Source organism: Anoplolepis gracilipes, chromosome 2 (genome assembly GCF_047496725.1).
Source record: "Anoplolepis gracilipes chromosome 2, ASM4749672v1, whole genome shotgun sequence".
Lineage (NCBI taxonomy): Eukaryota > Metazoa > Arthropoda > Insecta > Hymenoptera > Formicidae > Anoplolepis > Anoplolepis gracilipes.
Window position 1 is genome coordinate 22074907 of NC_132971.1, and position 19652 is coordinate 22094558.

The window sequence follows — 19652 nt, forward strand, 5'->3', positions numbered from 1 at the left end:
AACATGTAATTGAGCAATCGTCCTGTTTATTTACAGCGATCACCCTATGTACAATGACAGCTTTCACTTACTCAGGGTAACGTGCTGTAACTGTCATAAAGTAGATTTACTGTGCCTTTTATAATTATAGAGTCAGTAATTAGCGTTCTATATATTTCCTATTTGTAAGACACAATTATTTTGTCTAATAATCTGCGGCAGTGTTGCCTGTTGATACTGAATTGTATTTCACAGAATAAATATTTGAAAATAAATGACGGGACACATTGTTCAACAATGGTACGGCACAAAGATCAAATTGAAATTGCTTTATACGTTTTCTTCTCTAAATTCGCCGATCCGAACGCGGCGTTTATGCTACTCCGTACTTTTTCTTGAGAGATTCTGGCATTTCGGGTGGTGGCGGACGGGGCATACGCAGCCAGACCTTGACGGCATCGTAGATGAACCATTGCGCTGCAGTCAGGGTACCGATCATTACAATCCTCGGTCCTAGGCCCTTCCACACACCACCAAAGCCGAGTTTCTTCAGAACGTCACCTGCGGTCGCTCCCTTCTCTTGGTTCAATTTCGATACCACCTAACGCACACATAGACATTTATATATATTTATATATTTAATAAACGTTAAAAAGAGCTCTCTTTTAAATAACAAAAAATGAAATTTAATTTCCTTGCTCTCTACTGCCTTTTGATCATTTAATTTTTTATATATTTAATAAATTAAAAAAAAAAAAAAAAATGATTTGAGAATTTGTGATTATGCAAATTTACCGTATCAGCGGGGTGAGATACGATGGCGCAAAATACGCCGGCGATGTATCCAGCTGCGAAAGTGACTACTAATTGTTCGCCTTTACTGCACTCCGACCTAGGCTTAGGTACTACGAATTTATACAGAAGTTCGACGGTGCGTTCGAAGCAAGCAAATTTCATCATCGTGTAAGGGATTTGACGCAACCACAATGGCACTAGACCTTTGTAGAAACTGGAAATACCCTCGTCCGCATACATCTTCGGCATTGCTTGCCGCAAAGTGTTGGCGTATCCAGGCATAGTTTGTATCCTGACCTACAATAAAAGTAAAAGTTTCGTTGTAATAAAATAGAATAAATGACAAGATATCGAATTGTCTATAACGACTTGGAAAAAAAGAAAAAACATTCGAGTAATTTATTACCTTGGCCGCTTCAAACGGCGCTAAACCAATATCCGCGAAGAATTCCGCGGAAGCTGACGATACCAAATATAACGTGGTTCTGTATTCATAAGAGAGTTCTTCACCGGCTAACGCAGCGTACTGAACTTTGAAAACCTCATAAAGACCAAATTTAAACATTCCCTGAATAGAATAGCCAAAGAAGGTAGGCGCCCAGCCTTTTACTAATCCTCGAGTGCCGTCTTCGGCAAATGTTACCTACAATCAACAAAAGATCTGTGATAAGTATTACATTTATAGAAATCTACAAAAATTGAGGCATAATCAGAATTAAAATTACCCGAAATCCATTGAACACTGATTTATATTTTGCAGGGTCCACCTGAATTCGGCATTTGACTAAATCTAAGGGAGTGATACCGGTATGAGTGATACCGCAAGACAAAATGCCTCCGAGGCCGCACAACATGAAATAATGATTCGACCCAAATTCGCAGCTATCTGTAAATATACAAAACATCATATTAATTTTTATTTTCCACATTTTATTAGAAAATAATATTTTTTACAACAGCCAAACATTGTGATTAATAAATAACATCGTTTAAAGATTTAAGAATTATATTCTAAACGTGTTTTAGAAAATTTTTGAATATTAGGGCTACGTTCCAAAACGTCCTCTTCGAGGAAAATTTTACTCGAAAGATACAGGGTGTCCCAGACACCCTGTATAGTACACGTAACATATACTACATTATAGAGTAAAATTTTCCTCGGAGAGGACATTTTGGCACGTAACCTAGGCAAGTAAATGTACAGAAGTACAGAGATCATAAAAGGTTTGAAAGTTCATTATTCGATCAGCTGATCAAACTACCAAGGCATTCGATGAGTTCCTCTGGCGTGGATTCAAAATTCAAGTCGATTCATTTTTCCCCATTCTTAATCTAAGAGGAACAAAAAAAATTAATTTAAGAAAAAAAAATATCCTTCTCTCGACATGTTTCTGGGTCACGGTCAACGTATAACGAATTGGATTTATTTTTACGTAGCCGTCATCATGTCCAAGGTTAAGGGAAGCACGTTTTTAACATGCGTCGATATGATAAGATGGCCGCGCCTTATGCAACCTAATGTCACCTAATGCAACTTGCGGCGTGCGTGCATTTAAATTCTGCGGATTATGTCTTCGTGACCTCTCTTGAGGATTTGTCATTTGTGAATTATGTAATTCATAATTTTATCCGTCAATAGGAAAATCAAATCAAACAAACGTACATGCATATCGTAAAATGTGATCGTATATACATTTAATTGAACGTCCATTCGAATTTACGTAAATTTCAAACTTAAAAGTATATTGGCTGTTTCATGCAGGTGCACGAGATGTGCAATTATATAATAAATGTATCATAACCGATCGAGAGGTACAAAAAGAACAGAATGTTACTGAATGGTAGTGAGAAAAATTATATCTTGTTGTTATTAAATTTGAATTTGAGAATGATGTCACGTGAATACAATCGATAAGGAACTTTAAAAATCGAATTCTGACAATTGAACCGATGTTCATAATTTCGGGTTATGTAACGCGACACGGTCAGACATGAATGTCAGAGAAGAAATGGCGGGCGGTATTATCACATATAAATTTATATATCTCGACATATATAAATCTGGAAGATAAAATTTTTGAGACAAGCAGTTGTTTCTCAGCCATTACGAAATAATATGTAAGATATATTCTTTGTAACGTTAAACAGAAAAATTATACAAAAAAGATATAACCTCTCGGTTAACCGATCAAGGAGATATTCGGTCAATCGTTCCCTTTAATTCGAAAAAATCATAGCGAAAATAATGACTGACCACCCTCCTCGACGGAGGCAGCGGCGGCGGCGGCGGCGGCAATGTTGCGATTCGGAACGAGCGGTCGTGTTCCATCGTCCTTTAATGCCTGACACTTCGCCTGTGTGAACGGCGACGAGAATGGGTTCATTTTCACTGCCTCCTGCACCCAAGACAACATCGTGATCACTCGCACTTGCACCTAAAGTATTCAAAATTAACGACAGTTCGAATTAGATCGTATTAGGTGTATTAGGTTTACATTTGCTAAAACACTATGTCAAAGTACGGCACCTGTTCTAAAGGAATGATTCTCGCCACCGAGAAACCGCGAGAGTGGTAGAGTGGAGGTAGAAGATGCAGCAGCACAAGCGCAGTCCGTCTAATGCATAGATATATTAAATATAGATAGAGCTTTGTGCGATCTTTCTACTCTAGGGCCGGTATTCATAGTTCATCCGTTCTTAGGCCGGGTCTACAATAGATGTAGTAAGCCTTAAGGTGACTTTTCATGCTGACGCTCGACGCTCACTTTTGGCGTCAAAACAGATCACGTGATCAAAATTGACGAATTGGTATTTTTATTTTTGGTCACGTGATATCTTTTGACGCTGAAAATGAGCGTCAGCATGAAAAGGCACCTTTAAGCTGTAAGAAATGAACCAATTACAATTGACTTTAGAGAAGAATAATGAATATGATTGGTTCATTTCTTACGACTTAAGGCTTACTACAGCTATTGTAAACCCGGCCTTATATTCAAGCTCGTCTTAAGAAAGGTCTTAAAATTCCATTCGGTCATCTGATTGGCTGAACGTAGTCTTAAGTCGACTAAAAACATGTCTTAAGATGATCTTATATACAGGGTGTCCCATAATTCGCGAACCACCCATTACGTGCAGATAGAGTAGGCTAAGCGCGCCGATATGTGTGTGTGACTATGTGTGTGATTCTTCAGGTGTCAATGCAGACAAGTTCCTCTCACCGCTTTGTCGACGCGCCTAGTATCAAGTAACAATGGGAGGTTTCTTTGTGCCATGCTCTCCTGTCGGGCGCCGATTGGCTGATCAATTATAATTAATATCTCATTAACTATTGCGAAAATTGCAAAATGGTAAATAATTTTTTTACTCAGTTTAACCTACTCTATCTGCACGTAACGGGTGGTTTGCGAATTATGGAACACCCTGTATGTATAAGAACAGACTATAAATACCGGCCGTAAATTCGTTGCCTTGTATAGTATACGTCCCGATGTTAGTCGTCTCATTCTGCATAGTGTATATTAGTAAGTTAGAAAGAGAAAGAAAAGTAAGGAAGGTAGAGTAAGCGAGATAGAGACACTAGTCATGATTGGTTCCCTACCAAGTTCGCGCATGTGCAGTTCATTTTTAGGTACGCTGCATCAAAGATGCCGCCAACAGAGTTGCGCTACTGTATATACTATGGTCACGGGCCATTTTTCTTTATGCCAGTGCCTCCCTCTTTTTAGTATGTTTATATTTCAATGGTTATCTTTGGAGGTTATGTTTGTGAGTTGTGCATGTAGTTTTACACATTTACAGGCACTCGCGTAAAATGATTTCTACTTCTACCTTGCAAAGAATTGCGATGACAAGAATCGCTAGCAAATTCTACAGGTCGTGTTTTCGAACTATAAGTAAAAACTCCAACGACAACTCTGCAAAGATCAATGTAGCGGTGGAAAATGACATGGTAAATTAAAGTTAATGTATTATAATTTAGCTTGTTATGTGTTGATTATAAACAGAAATAACTGCGTTAAAAATTATTTATTTTAGTTGTCACATTTTATTCTCAATTCTTGTTATCTGATACTGCTTTATTCTTGAATTATATACTAATATTATTACGCCACTATATATTTGTTTTTATATAATTTATAGCCCATAAATATTCAAAATCCTTTTGTAAAGGAGAAAAGGCAATGTATCTTGTGCAAATTGAATATCGAACCAGATTATAAAAATGTAAGATTGCTTTCTCAATTTCAAAGTCAATACACAGGCAGAATATATGGAAAACACATAACTGGATTATGTGAGCATAAACAGAAGAGAATAGAAGAAGAAATTGCAAAAGCTCAAGCTGCAGGTACTTCAATATGCATGTATATATACATATATATATATATATATATGTATAGAGAGAGAGAGAGGAAGAGAGACAGAGAAATTTAAAAGAAACTATAACAATATACTTCTTTTACATTATAGGTTTAATGGCCTTTTGGACCAAAGAACCAAAGTATATCAAAGATCCGCAGCTGTTTGATCCAAATCATCCATTTAGGCCACATAAATATTAGACAAGTAATAACGGAATACATATATATGTACAAATATATAAATATATGTGCATTTAAAAGGAAAAATTAATGTTCTATCATGGAGTTAGAAGACTATTACGTTTGTCAAATGGTACTGATTGGTTGCCATTGCAAAAAACTATAGGAATCCTAGAGATTCTTTATCTAGCCAATTTGGCAAACTTTATGACAAGCATAATATTATTCTTAATTTTTCTTTTAATTGTACTTGAATAAAAGAAACAATTGAATTGTTTAATGATCTTTGGTTTCTCTTAAATAAAGAAGATTTGTATTTATCATTAAAATTCTTTCTTTGAGGACATCTTATTTTATTGCATTTTATTGTATTGCAAATATAAAACGGTATATGTTAAAAAACGGGGAAAAAAGTCCATTGGGATAAACGTACTTTATTTCCATCATGTATAAGATGAGAAGAAAAGGAGACAAATATCCCGATATAGAACTCGGTTTAAGAAATGTATAGTCAATAAAATTGTCGCTGTTCTGTAAAAGCTACAAGCTAGCTATACATTTTTCGAAATTAAAACTTGGACTGAGTTCTTGAATCGTGAACATAAAGCCTCGTTTGAGTCAATTTGCTTGCGACCTTACGTTCTACGGCCATTGTAGACGAGGCTTAAGGGCCGTCGATAGGTGTTGTAAGTTGTAAGTCGTAGGCAAGAAATTAACCAATCATAGTTGAATGTGAAAAGAATAATTGTATGTGATTGGTTAATTTTTTACGGCTTAAGGCTTACTACACCTATTGTAGATCTGACCTTACATATCGCTTGTCTTGTCTCTCTTCTGACGTCAGAGAAGAGACCTACTCTTTTTCACTGAACTAGCTGCACTAATTCAGAGTTCATCTTTTTCCCTTCGTATTAGAAAGAGAAAGATAAACTTTGAATTAGTGCAGCTGGTTCAACTAAAAAGAGCAGAGAGCAGACCTTATTGATACTTGTCAATATATATGCATAGTTTGCTTATACTCGAATCGGACGAATTTTGATTTGCATTCTAATTTAATAAATAATGGATATTGACGAGGATTATGACAGCGAGGAAAGCGATTTGGACGAACGTTCCATCGTAGGTAGGTTCTTCGACGGAGATTATTTGACACGCGATACACTTTAAGATATATCGTGTAAGGTTACACACAGAGATGTATACATTCGTATATGTGTATATATATATATATATATATATATATATATATCGCGTATTTATATTTGCAATTGTTAATAACATTACGCGTCAACTAGTAGTACAAGGGTCGGTTGTAGTCAAATCCTCGTTTATAGTAATTTGCTGTCACTTTTTAGATTATAGCTTAATCTATGACATATAGATAGAAAAAATGACATTGACGCAACTGTGCGTAAGACCGTTCAAGTGCCCAATATTGAAGTTAAACTGCTTTGCAGAAGTTAATCCGCATAGTAGTCCAGACGAGGATTTTGAAAGTTCGTCAGATGTAAGCACGCTCGAACTAGGTATATTCTCTGATATTTTTCGTATCTTAATGGATCTTCACTTGTTTCCCTGAACTCGTAAAAAAAAAAAAAAAAAAAAAAAAAAAAAACAGAAATGTATACATATATTTTATTAAAATACATGTGCCATGGTATATTTGTAGACCCAGCTCATAGGCGATACGTAGAACCCAATATGGAGGATATACCGGTGCCTACAGAGAACACATTTGATGTGACATTACCAGCGACACATTCGGTAAGTGTGTTTTTCATATTAAGAGTATAATATTCAATTGATTTTGTAACTAGTGGAATAATTTTCTATAAGATAATTATGAATTTTATATAAATATATGTGTACATTTTCTTTATTTAGTATTTAGGACAAAATTTAGAGGAAGTAAGAGGAAGAACAATACTGGACGATGGCATTTATATGAATCTACCACTGTTGATAAAACCATCTGTATTATTCCCTGGTCAAACATTACCTATGACAGTTTTTGGCACACAGACTATAGATATGTTGCAAAATTGTATACAAAACGATCGTACTTTTGGTGTTGTATGTAATGGTTTCCCTGAGATGGAGCGAATAGGAACAACTGCCGAGATCTACGAGTACACAGATGGAGGTGTATGGATGGATCATGGTCGGCGAGAATTTCGCTTGAAAGCTAAAGGCAGACAGCGTTTTAAAATATTACGTATTAATACACAGGTCAGTTTTTATATGAGAAACGTACAAATTTGTAACCATAATTGCTTGAGAAATATAAGAAAATTATGTCTTAGACAAATTAAAGATATACTTTAACATTATTAAAGTAACATAAATTACAATTATTTCTTAATATAATTATGTATATGATGTAATATGATTTTATAAAAACGGAATATTATTATAGCTTTTAAATTTCTGTAATCTTATTGTAGCCATATGAATTATAATGTCAAAGAATCATAAATTTTTTCTTATGAAATATTTTTTTTAAATATTTTCCATGAGCGCGAGTCGAAATAATTTTGAAATAATTTTCATTAAACTAAATTAAGCTTTTTTTTGTATGCATTACTCATATTGGATAATACTATTATAGCTTTTAAATTTCTGTAATCTTATTGCAGCTATATGAATTATAATGTCAAAGAATCATAAATTTTTCTTATGAAATATTTTTTTAAATATTTTCCATGCGTGCGAGTTAAAATAATTTTTGTTGAAATAAATTAAACTTTTTGTATGCATCATATTGGATAATACATATGAATTTGTAAAGTATCTTAATTTTTTGTTGTATATTATTATACTTAATACATGTAAAACTCAATCAATGTGTTTTACTTTCTTGGTAAGAATATGTCTTGTGATAATTTTGATTGAAATTTACAACTATTAATTCAAGAGTTCTGAAAGGATGTTCCTTGGTATAATTTATTAATTTACACTATCAAGTTTGTGAACAATGCAGAATATTAAAAAATTAATTTACTTTCATATATTTCACAAAACATTTTAAAAAGATATACATGATTTATCTTATTATCATTATTATCGTCTTGATTTATTTATTTTTTTAAATATAATTCAATATAGCTGCAATGAAGAATCAGGAGATGATTTCTTCAATCTCAGATATAGATATTATAGTTATATCACACATCTTTACAATTTAGTGTTTATAATGTGTTTATTGTTTACAAGATTTTAATATTATAATCAGGATTACAATAAAATTTCGGCCAATGTTAAAGTATTACCAGAGATAACACTTGGGCCACCATTTTTGGATGAACGTTTGGCCTCGTTAGATCGCTTGAGAGTTTTTTCTGATTCAGAAGAAGATATGAAAAAACAGCAGAAAGTAGAGAACTTGGATGCCGCTGTGACTGCTTGGCCAGCTTGGGTTTATAGGCAGTATGATCCTACAAGACTTTCCTTTAGAATACGTCAGCATCTACAGTTTCTTGAAACTAGTAGGTTGCAATTGTATAAATAAAAATATGTATGTAGATTTATGCAACGTTTTTATTATATAAAACTGTATTTTTATAGGAGGTGGTAGTATACCTAAAGATCCTATAGATTTATCCTTTTGGGTTGCACAAAATATTTTAATGGATCATGATGAGAGACTTATGTTATTAAGTTACGATTGCGCAATTTCTCGATTGCAAAGAGAATTAAAATATCTTATGGAGGTATGTACAAAACAAAACGCTATATATATATAGGTACTTGACGAGAGAGAGAGAGAGAGAGAGAGAGAGAGAGAGGGGGGAGGAGGGGGGAGGAGGGAGGGAGAGAGAGAGAGAGAGAGAGAGAGAGAGAGAGAGAGAGAGAGAGAGAGAGAGAGAGAGAATATATTTGCATTGCCTTTTTTTTTTTTTAATATCAAACTGTTATTTAAAGGATAAAATTTATGTGTGCGTTAATTGCGAATCCTTCATCGGAAGACAGTCGCACATGTTTCCGATGAATAAGGAAGGTCCGCAGGGTACTTACGTCAATCCCGGCGGTGTCATACACGAGACTATAACTTTTTACCACGTTCAAGGAGTTATGCTCAATGATTCGGCTCCTTCAACTGAATACAGTTGGTTTCCAGGGTAAGTTGCAATATTCACATTCGGAAATGCGCTCAAAATACGTGAGATTTATGTTTTATTACTAATAATTACGCTCGTAATTTTAGATATGCTTGGACAATAGCTATCTGTAAAGGCTGTCATCATCATGTCGGTTGGAAGTTTACAGCAGTACATAATAATTTAAGACCCAAAACATTTTGGGGTCTTACACGTAGGAGTTTGAAAAATAAGAAGAAAGAAATAAAATAAAGATGTATGTTTATTGTATATTGGATGTCATAAATGTTTTATTTATTAGATGGGTACTTTTGTCAAATGTATTGTGTCTGATATAATCAATTTCTGTTATTTTAAGATTTCTTCTCGTAAACTTATTTTTAATAGCATGAACGGAATGAGAATGACTGTGTATTCTGTTTTTCGCTTACTTATTCAGTTTAACATATGACCATGTGGCAAATACGATTAATAGAAGAGCAGCGCGAAAGAGAAAATTTAGATTAGAAAAAAATCTAAAGTAGAAGAGATCTTGAAATAGAAGAAACTTTCATACTATGACTTTATATATCATGATTGATATGCAGTTTATATATGTATATTTAAAAGAATGTTAAAGTGACTAATAGTAAATAAAGTAAATTTGACAGGTTTTATAGAAATGAAGATAAATGTAAAGCATAATGTATATTAAACATTAACTTATACTATTCTGTATTACAAATTATGATACAATGCATCCTCCCAAAAAACTCTTTTAAAAAATTCATCCAATAAATATCAAAATGTTTTTATGACATCCAATATGCAGTACGCAAGTTTTATTTTATCTCTAATTTAACTATAAACGCTTTGACAATAGCGATTTATAAAAATTATATATGCAGAGGCTAATGATTACATCAATAGCAATTCTAATACAAAAAAATTTTATGTACATTTTGAGTGGTTGAGACTGTTGCAAGAGAGTGATTAGCCACCTGTCTTTCTATTTATATTAATTAAACGTTATATAAAATATTGTTTTTTAATATGCAGATATCGCAGAGACTGTATAATTAGAGGAGATAAGTGAGACACCTTTTATATTGCCGTTCAATCTCTTGTCTAATTTTATTTTTTGTATCTTGTATAGTCTGCAGTCAAGACTGCGCTACGAATGCTTGGAAACATTATTCTACCTTTGTTCTATGAATAAAGTTAGAATGTTTCGAAGCATTCTAACTAGTGCAGTCTCGATTACAACCATAAGAAGAGTATGTTGTTTCATATTTACAGTAATTCTATTTTATAATTAATCTGTTGAAATTTTGTTTTTCTATCTATAATGTTCGCATTTTTTTTCCTTTGTGCAATGGAGGTAATAATAGAAAGGGATACGAATAATTTAATAATTTTTACGTGTATTATATGAAATGTATATGAAAATTGCATACATATGTATACCTTTATCTATTGGATTTTTTTTATTACAGTTATATAAATAATTTAATCTATTCTGAAAAGTTAATAATAAAATGTATATATATTAATAGACAGAATAAAAAGTCTATATGAGTTTCATATGTGTTGTGTGTATTTAAAAGATACACAAATATATAAAGGAAAAAAATCACGTATTACATACATAGAGATATTACATATCATGCTTCGTAACATATATCAAAAAAATCTCGGTCGGTTTTTATAAATTTTATAACAAAATAAAAATATATTTTTATTAGAATTAATAAAATAATAATTGTTAATTATTAATAATAATAATTATTAAATATAATTTTATTATAATTTATTTATTAATCTTCAATGCGTAGTATGATACAGGCTTAAACTCCGCTTGAAGATTGAAATTTGACCAATCAAGACAAAGCAATTTTAGTTCTTTTTGTTCTGATTAGTCAAATTCTTTTTTAATCTTCAATCTTCAATTTTTAATGCGTAATCTGATACGGGCTTAATAATATCTCGTCGGTGATACAGCTATAAAAAGAACAGATTTTATATTACCGCCGATAATATATATTTGCATATATTACGTAATTATATTTATTACAAAACAGAATTGTAAATACCCTTTAAGCACATAATATTATATAATATTTAAGATATATTCAAGATATATTTGTAGAACATATAATATTCTAAGAATATACCTTAAATATTATATAATATGTGCTTATAGGATAGTCTTATAAATAATAGAATTAGAAATATTTACAAAATTATAATTATATACTGAAAATTATATACAAAATTATCATATCAATAAGGTTGAAATCATATGGTGCGGAATATAAGTATACGGAACAGAGAGTGCGTCATAGAAACAGCCAATCAGAGCTTTGCCGCAGTGCCTACTTAAGCTCTGATTGGCTGTTTTTATGACGCATTTTCTATTCCGTACTTCTATTCCGCACCATGTGATTTTACCCTAAGGGTGACTTTACACTAGAGAATAAGGAATTGACCAATCACAGTTGAATGTGAGAAGAATAATCGAATGTGATTGGTTAATTTCTTACGGCTTAAGGCTTACTACACCTATTGTAGACCCGGCCTAACACAGATGACGCGACGCGTGACACGCTCAGTGGAAACGCACCCTAACTGAGTATTTATGTACATATCATGATTCGGAGAGAGAGAGAGAGAGAGAGGAGAGAGAGAGAGAAGAGTGAGAAAGAGAGAGAAAGAGGAAAGAGAATATTTTTCCAACCTAATGGTGTAAAATAGTATAAAATACGATAATTTTTGGAAGTTTCTCTATGAAAATAGTACACATAGAGAAATTAGCAAAGACACAAGGAAGATTCCTGATAAATCGATCTGTTGGTAAAGTAAGAGCGAAAGAAAATTTTGCTTATATTTTAAAATGGATGAGAATGCACGCACACTTTATTGCGGAAATCTAAGCGAAAAAATAACTGAGGATATTCTCTATGAATTATTTCTACAAGTTAGTATATATTATACGTATAATAATATTAGAAATTAAATACATAAATATTTATATTTATATATATATATATATATATCTATTAATATTTCTTTCAATATTCTTTATGTAAAGATAAAAGTTTTTTCTCTCTAGCTATTATTTAAAGAATTAACTTTTTGTTATTAACATAAATTGCACAATATGTTATATATGTATTTTATAGCTATTATAGTATTATTGTATTTTAGTATCATTATTATCCTTTTTGCACACAATTATTTGAATAGTAAAACATAATATTTCTTCCAAATTATACAATTTATTTGCTAATTTTTAATTGTAATGTTTGATTTGAATACATCATTATATTTGTATTTATAGTGCAAATATAAAGCACTGGATACTTTCAAGATTTAAAAAAATATTGTTTTTAAAAATAATAAACTATTAAATGTAAATTATAGATAAAGTTTGTGTGAATATCTTTGTTGTTATATTAGGGAGGCCCTGTACAAAAAATAAGCATTCCTAAAGATCGTGATGGCAAACAAAGACCATTTGCATTTGTCACGTATAAACATATACATTCTGTGGAATATGCTTTACGTTTATTCGATGGTACAGAACTGTACAATCGTACTCTTAATATGAAATTGAGAAATAATGTTGAGTCACAACAAGTGGAACAATCTTCGAATCCTGTTCGCAATATAAATCATATGCTAGAATTAGGACAGCAAATGCTTTTGGGAAATTATCCACCGCAAAATGGGGGTCCAATGTTTTTTGAACATATTTCACAAAATGTTCCGACATATCCAAGACAATTAGATGTAAACTGTGGCAATGACGATAGAACTAGAAGAAATCATCCTTATGTAAGGAACAGAGATAGAAAACAAGAGAGGAACAGAGACAGAAATCGAGAGAGAGATAGAGAGAGGGATAAAGATAGGGCAAAAAGCAGAGAACGAAATGATCATTATAGAGATGAAAGGTCATACCATAATAGAGATAATTGGAACAGTCACCGTTTCAATGGCTATTCTCGATATAATGACAATAGAAAAAAATGGACTAATTGATAAATATTTTTTTATCCGTTATCGCTAATTGGATTTTCAATTAATTTCTAAATTTCACATAATAAGTACAGATTTAGTTATTTTTTTTCTTTTATTTTATCCTGAAATAAATACATTTATTGATATGATAATTTTATTATCAATGATTGTCAATTTTCAGTATATAATTATAATTTTGTAAATATTTATAATTATATTATTTATAAGACTATTTACAATTCTGTTTTGTAATAAATATAATAAATATAATATAATTACATAATATATGCCACAATATGTGTTATATAAGCAGTTTCTATATAAATTGCTGAAACAAATAAATGTGTTTTTGCCACATTTTTAACATTATCTATTAAGAAAAATTTATATATTGCAAAGGAAAAGTATATGTTCACATTAATGATTTAAGTTAAAGATTATTTAATATAAGGAAAACTTTGTGTTACTGTCTATTATTACATCAATAAATGTATCACTATTAACAATCAATTTTTCATGCGCATCCCAATTATATAATTATATCAATAAGCCATTTTAATTATTTATAGGTTTAATTTTGTATTTATGGATATGTGATACTTCACATATCCATACAAACATTAAATACATAACAAATGTTGTATGATTTGTACAGCCTTTGTATGTTTTTTTTCTCTTCTATCCTTTTACTTTCTTTAATAATATGGGCAGCTTTTTGAGCTAACATAAGTACAACAGCATTGATATTTCCACTTGGTAAATATGGAATGACTGATGCATCCACCACATACAAATTTTTCATATTGTAAACTCTATAACATACGAAGATAATATTTGCATATACGCGATAAGAATTTAATGATAATAAAATGAGAAAAATTTCGAACATTTAACACAAAATCTAATATGAATCAATTGTAAGATAATAAAAGCGTATACATCGGTCATTGTTATATGATTAGTAGATAAAAACAATGAATTTGAATTTTTATTTTAGAAATCATTAGATGTATTATCTTATTAGTTGTATTCTTTCTAAAAATCCTCTATAAAAACTTGTTATATTTTCTCTATGAAAATTTATTATAATTTTCGATTTTGACTTCATATTAATATAGTTTTTCTTTTGAATTGATCCTTTAAGATAAAAATTGAAATTTTTTTCCTGTTTATTAGTCTTTCAATGTTGAATTAAGCATGCACGATATTACACTTATACATCTTACTTTTGATTCGTATTATTCTTTTATTTTCTTCTAATTACAGTAGTTTTAATTTCATGAAGTAAATACCTGAATGATTTATCAACAACGCCGTTTATACGGCATGTACCAACTGGATGATAAGATGTCAGTGTTAAATGTTGCACATAACATTTCCAATACTCTCTGGTGTCAAATGTATGATTTTCACAACCAGGAAAAGATTTTCTGTTGAGAGACGCGCCAAAACTTCTCAAAGCACTTGTCTTCAAAAGCTTCTTTATAAAATACAACCCTAAACATTTATACATTAAACATTGCTTCGAGAGGATTGTTATATTTGCAGGTATATATGTTTTATCTATTAATATATCATATATGCATTTAATTACCTTCTACGAGAGTGTCAATATCTTCTTTGTTCGATAAGTATTTTGGATCAATTAATGGTTCATCAAAGGGATTGCTACTTTGTAATCGTAATTCTCCGCTACTCTTAGGATGTAGTAAAACAGGCGCGATTGTAATTGTATTTTCATGTGAAAGAGAAGCGAAATATTTGTTGTAAACCTAGAGAACACAATATAGAAAAATAAGATTTTTTATAAAAAGTATTTGAACTTTTTTCTGGTCTTTAGTTCAGTCTATTTTCTATTCTGTATCTCTTTTTTTTTTTTTATTTTGTATACCTCATCGGAAATTCCCATTGCTCTTTTGAGAATAAAGCCATAGTCTTTTGCCGCTCCAAGAGGTAATACCATTAATTGCAAATCTGGTATTCCGGTTTTATTTGTATGTAAAGCACTGTAAAAAGTTCCTATTACTTCGACTCCCGCTGATGTCCATGGTCCTAAATAAACCGATGAATTATCTCTACAATAAAGTATGTTAAAATGTAATGATCGTAATACACATATGTGCGTTATGGAAATTGTTCATGGTTATACTACTGTTTTATCAGCTGCTATAAACTAGTCATTTGATAATCTAAAAGCGGAAAAAACATTGTAGCCTGTGAAAAAGGCATGATTATGTGCATTTACATGCAGCTTTGCTTTATTACTCTGTTCAAAAAGTATAAGACTTTATTTTTTTTTCTCGGAAACCAGTTGGAATCGAAAAACAAAATTCACAGAGTCTGATGGCGAACCTTCCTGTGCATGCAAGACTTTTTTTCAAACTCGAGTGAGTCACTGCCATGCAGTCATACCTATGTGTAGTTGTGTAAAACGTGCTCATTATTTTTTTCACGTACGATAACGGAATTCGTTGAGCAGCGTTACCACAAAGTTTTCGAGTAAAATTAAAGTCGGATATTTTTTGAACAGAATAATATTTGTATTAACATATTCTTACCTTTCCCAAAAAAGAAGTAATTAAGAGCTGACATAGGATTAGTGACATCAAAAAGATTCAGTCCAAGGGTTGTATTAAGCATGATTAAATCGAGACCAGTTAATATATGATCCATCAAATTTTGACCAACTGGCAAATCATTGATCACACTAATCTAAATGATAATAATTAATATAGAAGTAACAATGTAATAGAAAATAATAAGTAAATAAATGACTCTTATCAGATTGTATAAGTATTCTGTATCTTGTTTTGAAAAATAAGCAAATTTTGTGACATTATTAATGTAAGTTATGTGTTATGACTCGTGTATAAATATATCATATACATATAGTGTTTTTCTAAAATTTTCTTTATAATAAAATAAAGCTTACGATATAAACTATAAATTGTAAGAGAAATATATACATTTTGAGTTACGTACTAAAGACTTACTTACATTTAAATCCTTCAAGTGCTTCTTTGGTCCAATTCCAGATAACATTAATAACTTTGGGCTCTCAATTACACCAGCACTTAAAATAATTTCTTTTTCTGCTATCGCTGTATATTTATTACCAAATCTAAGAAATTCAATCCCTTCAGCTTTATCTAAATTCACTAATACCTTTAATAATAATTAATTAGTTAATCATATTTAATTTGTCTCGTTGAGACAAATTTTCTATTGTATATAGCAATATACAATAGAAAAGTAATAACCTTTACAACAGGCTTACTTTAGTGGCACGTGCATGAGTAAGTATGGTCAGGTTGGGATAATTAGATTTCTGGTGTAGAACTTTGTCTGAACTCCATCGTCTGCCATTTTCCATTGTCAATTGAGCTTTCATAAAACCTAAATAATAGACATCATTATAGATAAGAATGTAACATGCAACTAAAATATTTTATATAAAAAGAGATACCTGTATCCAATTGCAAATTCATGTCGCCTATATTATGATTTAATTCTTTTACTGCTTTTAAAAATACATCAGCAAAATCAGAGCTCCATCTTAATTCATCAATGCTCACTAATTTATTATTCTCTACAATTGATTCTAAAAATAATTAGATAAAATTTATATAGTGCAAATTTAAATATAATTTAAATATATCTTTGAATCTAAATTATATGGATTAAATTAAAGTTTCTTACGTACCCATAAAATCTGGAAACCATGTTTCATAGTCCTGTCTATGTCCCAATACATAAGCCATATAATTTAAGCGACTTGTTCCCCCAACAATTTTACCTCTAGGCCATCTGCTTTGCTGTAAAAATCTTTGTGACAATATATATGCAAGACTTTTCGATAAACATTTCAAAACATGTATTTACATTGTTAATTAAACCTTTACACGCATGCTCTTGAGGAACAGTAATATACTGCCAATCATAGGCAGTTTTTTGAATCATTGGTGCCAAGAGTGGTATATCGAGAAAAAATGGTGCAGTACCACCTGTTTCTAGCAATAATACACTTTGTTTGTCCTCTGCTAGCTGTGTTGCCAGAATTGTACCCGCACTTCCAGCACCAACTGTAATTATTCTGATTAGATATATAGAAATAAACATTATTGTTTTTAAAGTAGAATAAATTAAAATAAAATAACAATAGTTTTGTAAATGTTAAATACATACAGGAATAAATATTTAAAAAAAATGGAATCAATTATTGTTCCGCAAGTTATTGAAAGAATCATTTCCAATTAAAAAATATACACTAATTTGATATATTCAGAAAAAATAAATAAACAAGCTATAAATAAAGTTTTTAGATAATATATTTGCTTTTATATTTATATATTTTATTATTTCGGTTTCAATTTTTATTCTAGATCGTATAGCTCACCAACAATATAATCGTACTCTTGCATATCACGGACATTGTTGTAGAACCATTGTAAATATAAGTCCAACATATATGCAAAATGAATATAAAAAAGAAATAGCGTTATAGATGTGCCAGTGAAAATAAATAATAGCGATTTTGTAAAAAGAAACATTTTAATTAAATTGACGCTAAGATAAAGGAAGACCATTCAAAAGACATATCCTCTTCTCATTAAAAAATTCTATTTTTCAAATATGTAATAATAAATTCCATAACAGATAACACACATGCGTACGATGCGCGAGCTTTCTGCTGAAACCATAGAAATATAAAAATATAGTAGGCGAATCAAGGGTCAAGGGTTGACAGGAGGCACTGTGGAGACTCCTATCAGCCGGCTGCAAACTACAGATTCGTATTTTACCATAGAGATATATATAATATCTCTATGTATTTTACGCATTATGGCTAAAATATAGAAAAAAATTGAAAAAAAATTATAGTATTATTCTTATCTCTCTAATCAGCAACATCATCTGCAGGTTCCTAAAGAGCGATTTTTTGAAAAATAGGAAATAAAATTTTCAAAAACATGCTGCCAGCTCCATTTTATGGATCGATAAAACTACATGGCTGAATCCACTTTCCATGCCATGGTAAAACAACCGATTGGTTCAAGTTCGTGCTAGATCCACAATTGTGGATCTCAAAAGTATGAAACATTATGGATTTATTAGTATGTTTTATATTATATATTATTAATTAATCGTGCGTAATCTTTTACATAAATAATTATTTTATTAAAATTATTGTACTTACTATTTATCAGATTCAAAGTTATAATAAGCTTTTATAATTAAACTAAAAAATATTTACAAGGATTTGCTTATCAAAGATATAAGACAAAATAATAGCATCCAGTTTAATAAATAACAGCGTTATGAGTTCAGGAAGAGATTCCAAAGATCTAATTATGTGCCATTTTGGCACTTTTAACTTGGAAGCATACTCCTCATTTTATCCGTCTAGCTAGAGAAATTTGAATAATTCTTTTTCTGCTAGCATGTAATCTTTTCTGCGTATTTTCCTTTCAGATGGTAGTAAAAATATTAATATTAAAAAGACATTGAAATTCTAACTCTGTCGATTAAAATATATTTATTTCTTTAAACATATCAGAGAAAAAAATTGAATTTAATATACTTTAAAAGCTTTTTTTCTCGAATTATCTTTTCTGGCAAGTATAATAAGGGACTATTATAAATTTCAAATCATTAGTTATAAAAAGTTTGATTTTAATGTTGACATTTATTTGAAATCAGTTTCGTATATAAATTCTGTTTTTTTTAAATTTTAATTTTTTTATTTTTAAATTTCTAAAATTCTTTTATTTTTAATTATTAAAATTTAAGATAAATCTAACTTTTTTTCTATTTCCTCCCCTCAGCGCTGATAAAACTTTGAAATTGTTTTTTGATATAAAGTATAAGCAAGCCTGTTACTTATTGTTACGGTCGATTGATGGATTCGTTAAATTAAAAATTATAATATAAATTAAAAATTACAATATAACCACCAATTGATATGAAAATATAATTATTAATTGAATTAGAATAATTTAAATAATAAAAATTAGTAATATAAAAGGAAACAATTATATTATTAATATAATCATAAAACTTATAAAAGGACAAAAATAAAATAAATTATAAAATTAGATTTATAAATACTTCCATAAATAATTGTTTAATGAACAATTTAATTGCATCTCTGAAAAAAATTAAAAAATTCGTACTATTCTAATTTTATTTGGATTCTTTCACATCGGAATATAACATAGATTTTTTCGTTCTAATAAGG

At 30.5% G+C, this 19652-nt stretch overlaps 5 protein-coding genes across 9 annotated transcripts; 3 read left to right on the forward strand and 2 right to left on the reverse strand.

The window, feature by feature from the left end:
- Positions 1 to 6: 6 nt before the first annotated feature.
- Mpcp1 (Mitochondrial phosphate carrier protein 1) lies at positions 7 to 3384 on the reverse strand. The gene is made up of 6 exons (XM_072907137.1): positions 3302 to 3384; positions 3029 to 3209; positions 1500 to 1660; positions 1181 to 1417; positions 775 to 1071; positions 7 to 580 (listed from the first exon to the last, which is right to left on the reverse strand). Exons 2-6 carry the CDS (start codon positions 3186 to 3188, stop codon positions 353 to 355), a joined length of 1083 nt encoding a protein of 360 aa, XP_072763238.1. The 5' UTR covers positions 3189 to 3209; positions 3302 to 3384; the 3' UTR covers positions 7 to 352.
- A 1091-nt stretch (positions 3385 to 4475) lies between these two features.
- Mrps18c (mitochondrial ribosomal protein S18C) lies at positions 4476 to 5637 on the forward strand. Its single transcript, XM_072911336.1, has 3 exons — positions 4476 to 4723; positions 4915 to 5122; positions 5245 to 5637. Exons 1-3 carry the CDS (start codon positions 4586 to 4588, stop codon positions 5334 to 5336), a joined length of 438 nt encoding a protein of 145 aa, XP_072767437.1. The 5' UTR covers positions 4476 to 4585; the 3' UTR covers positions 5337 to 5637.
- Positions 5638 to 6224: 587 nt separating this feature from the next.
- On the forward strand, positions 6225 to 10864 carry Ohgt (E3 ubiquitin ligase component cereblon). 5 transcript variants are annotated; one of them, XM_072886360.1, is made up of 8 exons: positions 6225 to 6438; positions 6773 to 6841; positions 6985 to 7079; positions 7200 to 7544; positions 8548 to 8800; positions 8880 to 9025; positions 9237 to 9433; positions 9520 to 10864. In XM_072886360.1, the coding sequence occupies exons 1-8, from the start codon at positions 6378 to 6380 to the stop codon at positions 9662 to 9664; spliced, it is 1311 nt and encodes a 436-aa protein (XP_072742461.1). In that variant the 5' UTR covers positions 6225 to 6377; the 3' UTR covers positions 9665 to 10864. The 5 variants fall into 5 exon arrangements, with proteins under 5 accessions (XP_072742461.1, XP_072742462.1, XP_072742460.1 ...); XM_072886359.1 differs by having other exon boundaries at positions 6228 to 6438; positions 6671 to 6841; positions 9520 to 10862; XM_072886364.1 differs by having other exon boundaries at positions 6420 to 6438; positions 6773 to 6822.
- A 1206-nt stretch (positions 10865 to 12070) lies between these two features.
- On the forward strand, positions 12071 to 13710 carry LOC140676405 (splicing regulator RBM11). Its single transcript, XM_072911422.1, has 2 exons — positions 12071 to 12368; positions 12851 to 13710. Exons 1-2 carry the CDS (start codon positions 12285 to 12287, stop codon positions 13433 to 13435), a joined length of 669 nt encoding a protein of 222 aa, XP_072767523.1. The 5' UTR covers positions 12071 to 12284; the 3' UTR covers positions 13436 to 13710.
- A 171-nt stretch (positions 13711 to 13881) lies between these two features.
- On the reverse strand, positions 13882 to 18099 carry LOC140676404 (glucose dehydrogenase [FAD, quinone]). Its single transcript, XM_072911421.1, has 11 exons — positions 17811 to 18099; positions 17297 to 17496; positions 17118 to 17229; positions 16881 to 17015; positions 16692 to 16810; positions 16412 to 16579; positions 15973 to 16126; positions 15306 to 15466; positions 15009 to 15186; positions 14707 to 14911; positions 13882 to 14226 (listed from the first exon to the last, which is right to left on the reverse strand). Exons 1-11 carry the CDS (start codon positions 17998 to 18000, stop codon positions 14016 to 14018), a joined length of 1833 nt encoding a protein of 610 aa, XP_072767522.1. The 5' UTR covers positions 18001 to 18099; the 3' UTR covers positions 13882 to 14015.
- Between the last annotated feature and the right edge of the window lie 1553 nt (positions 18100 to 19652).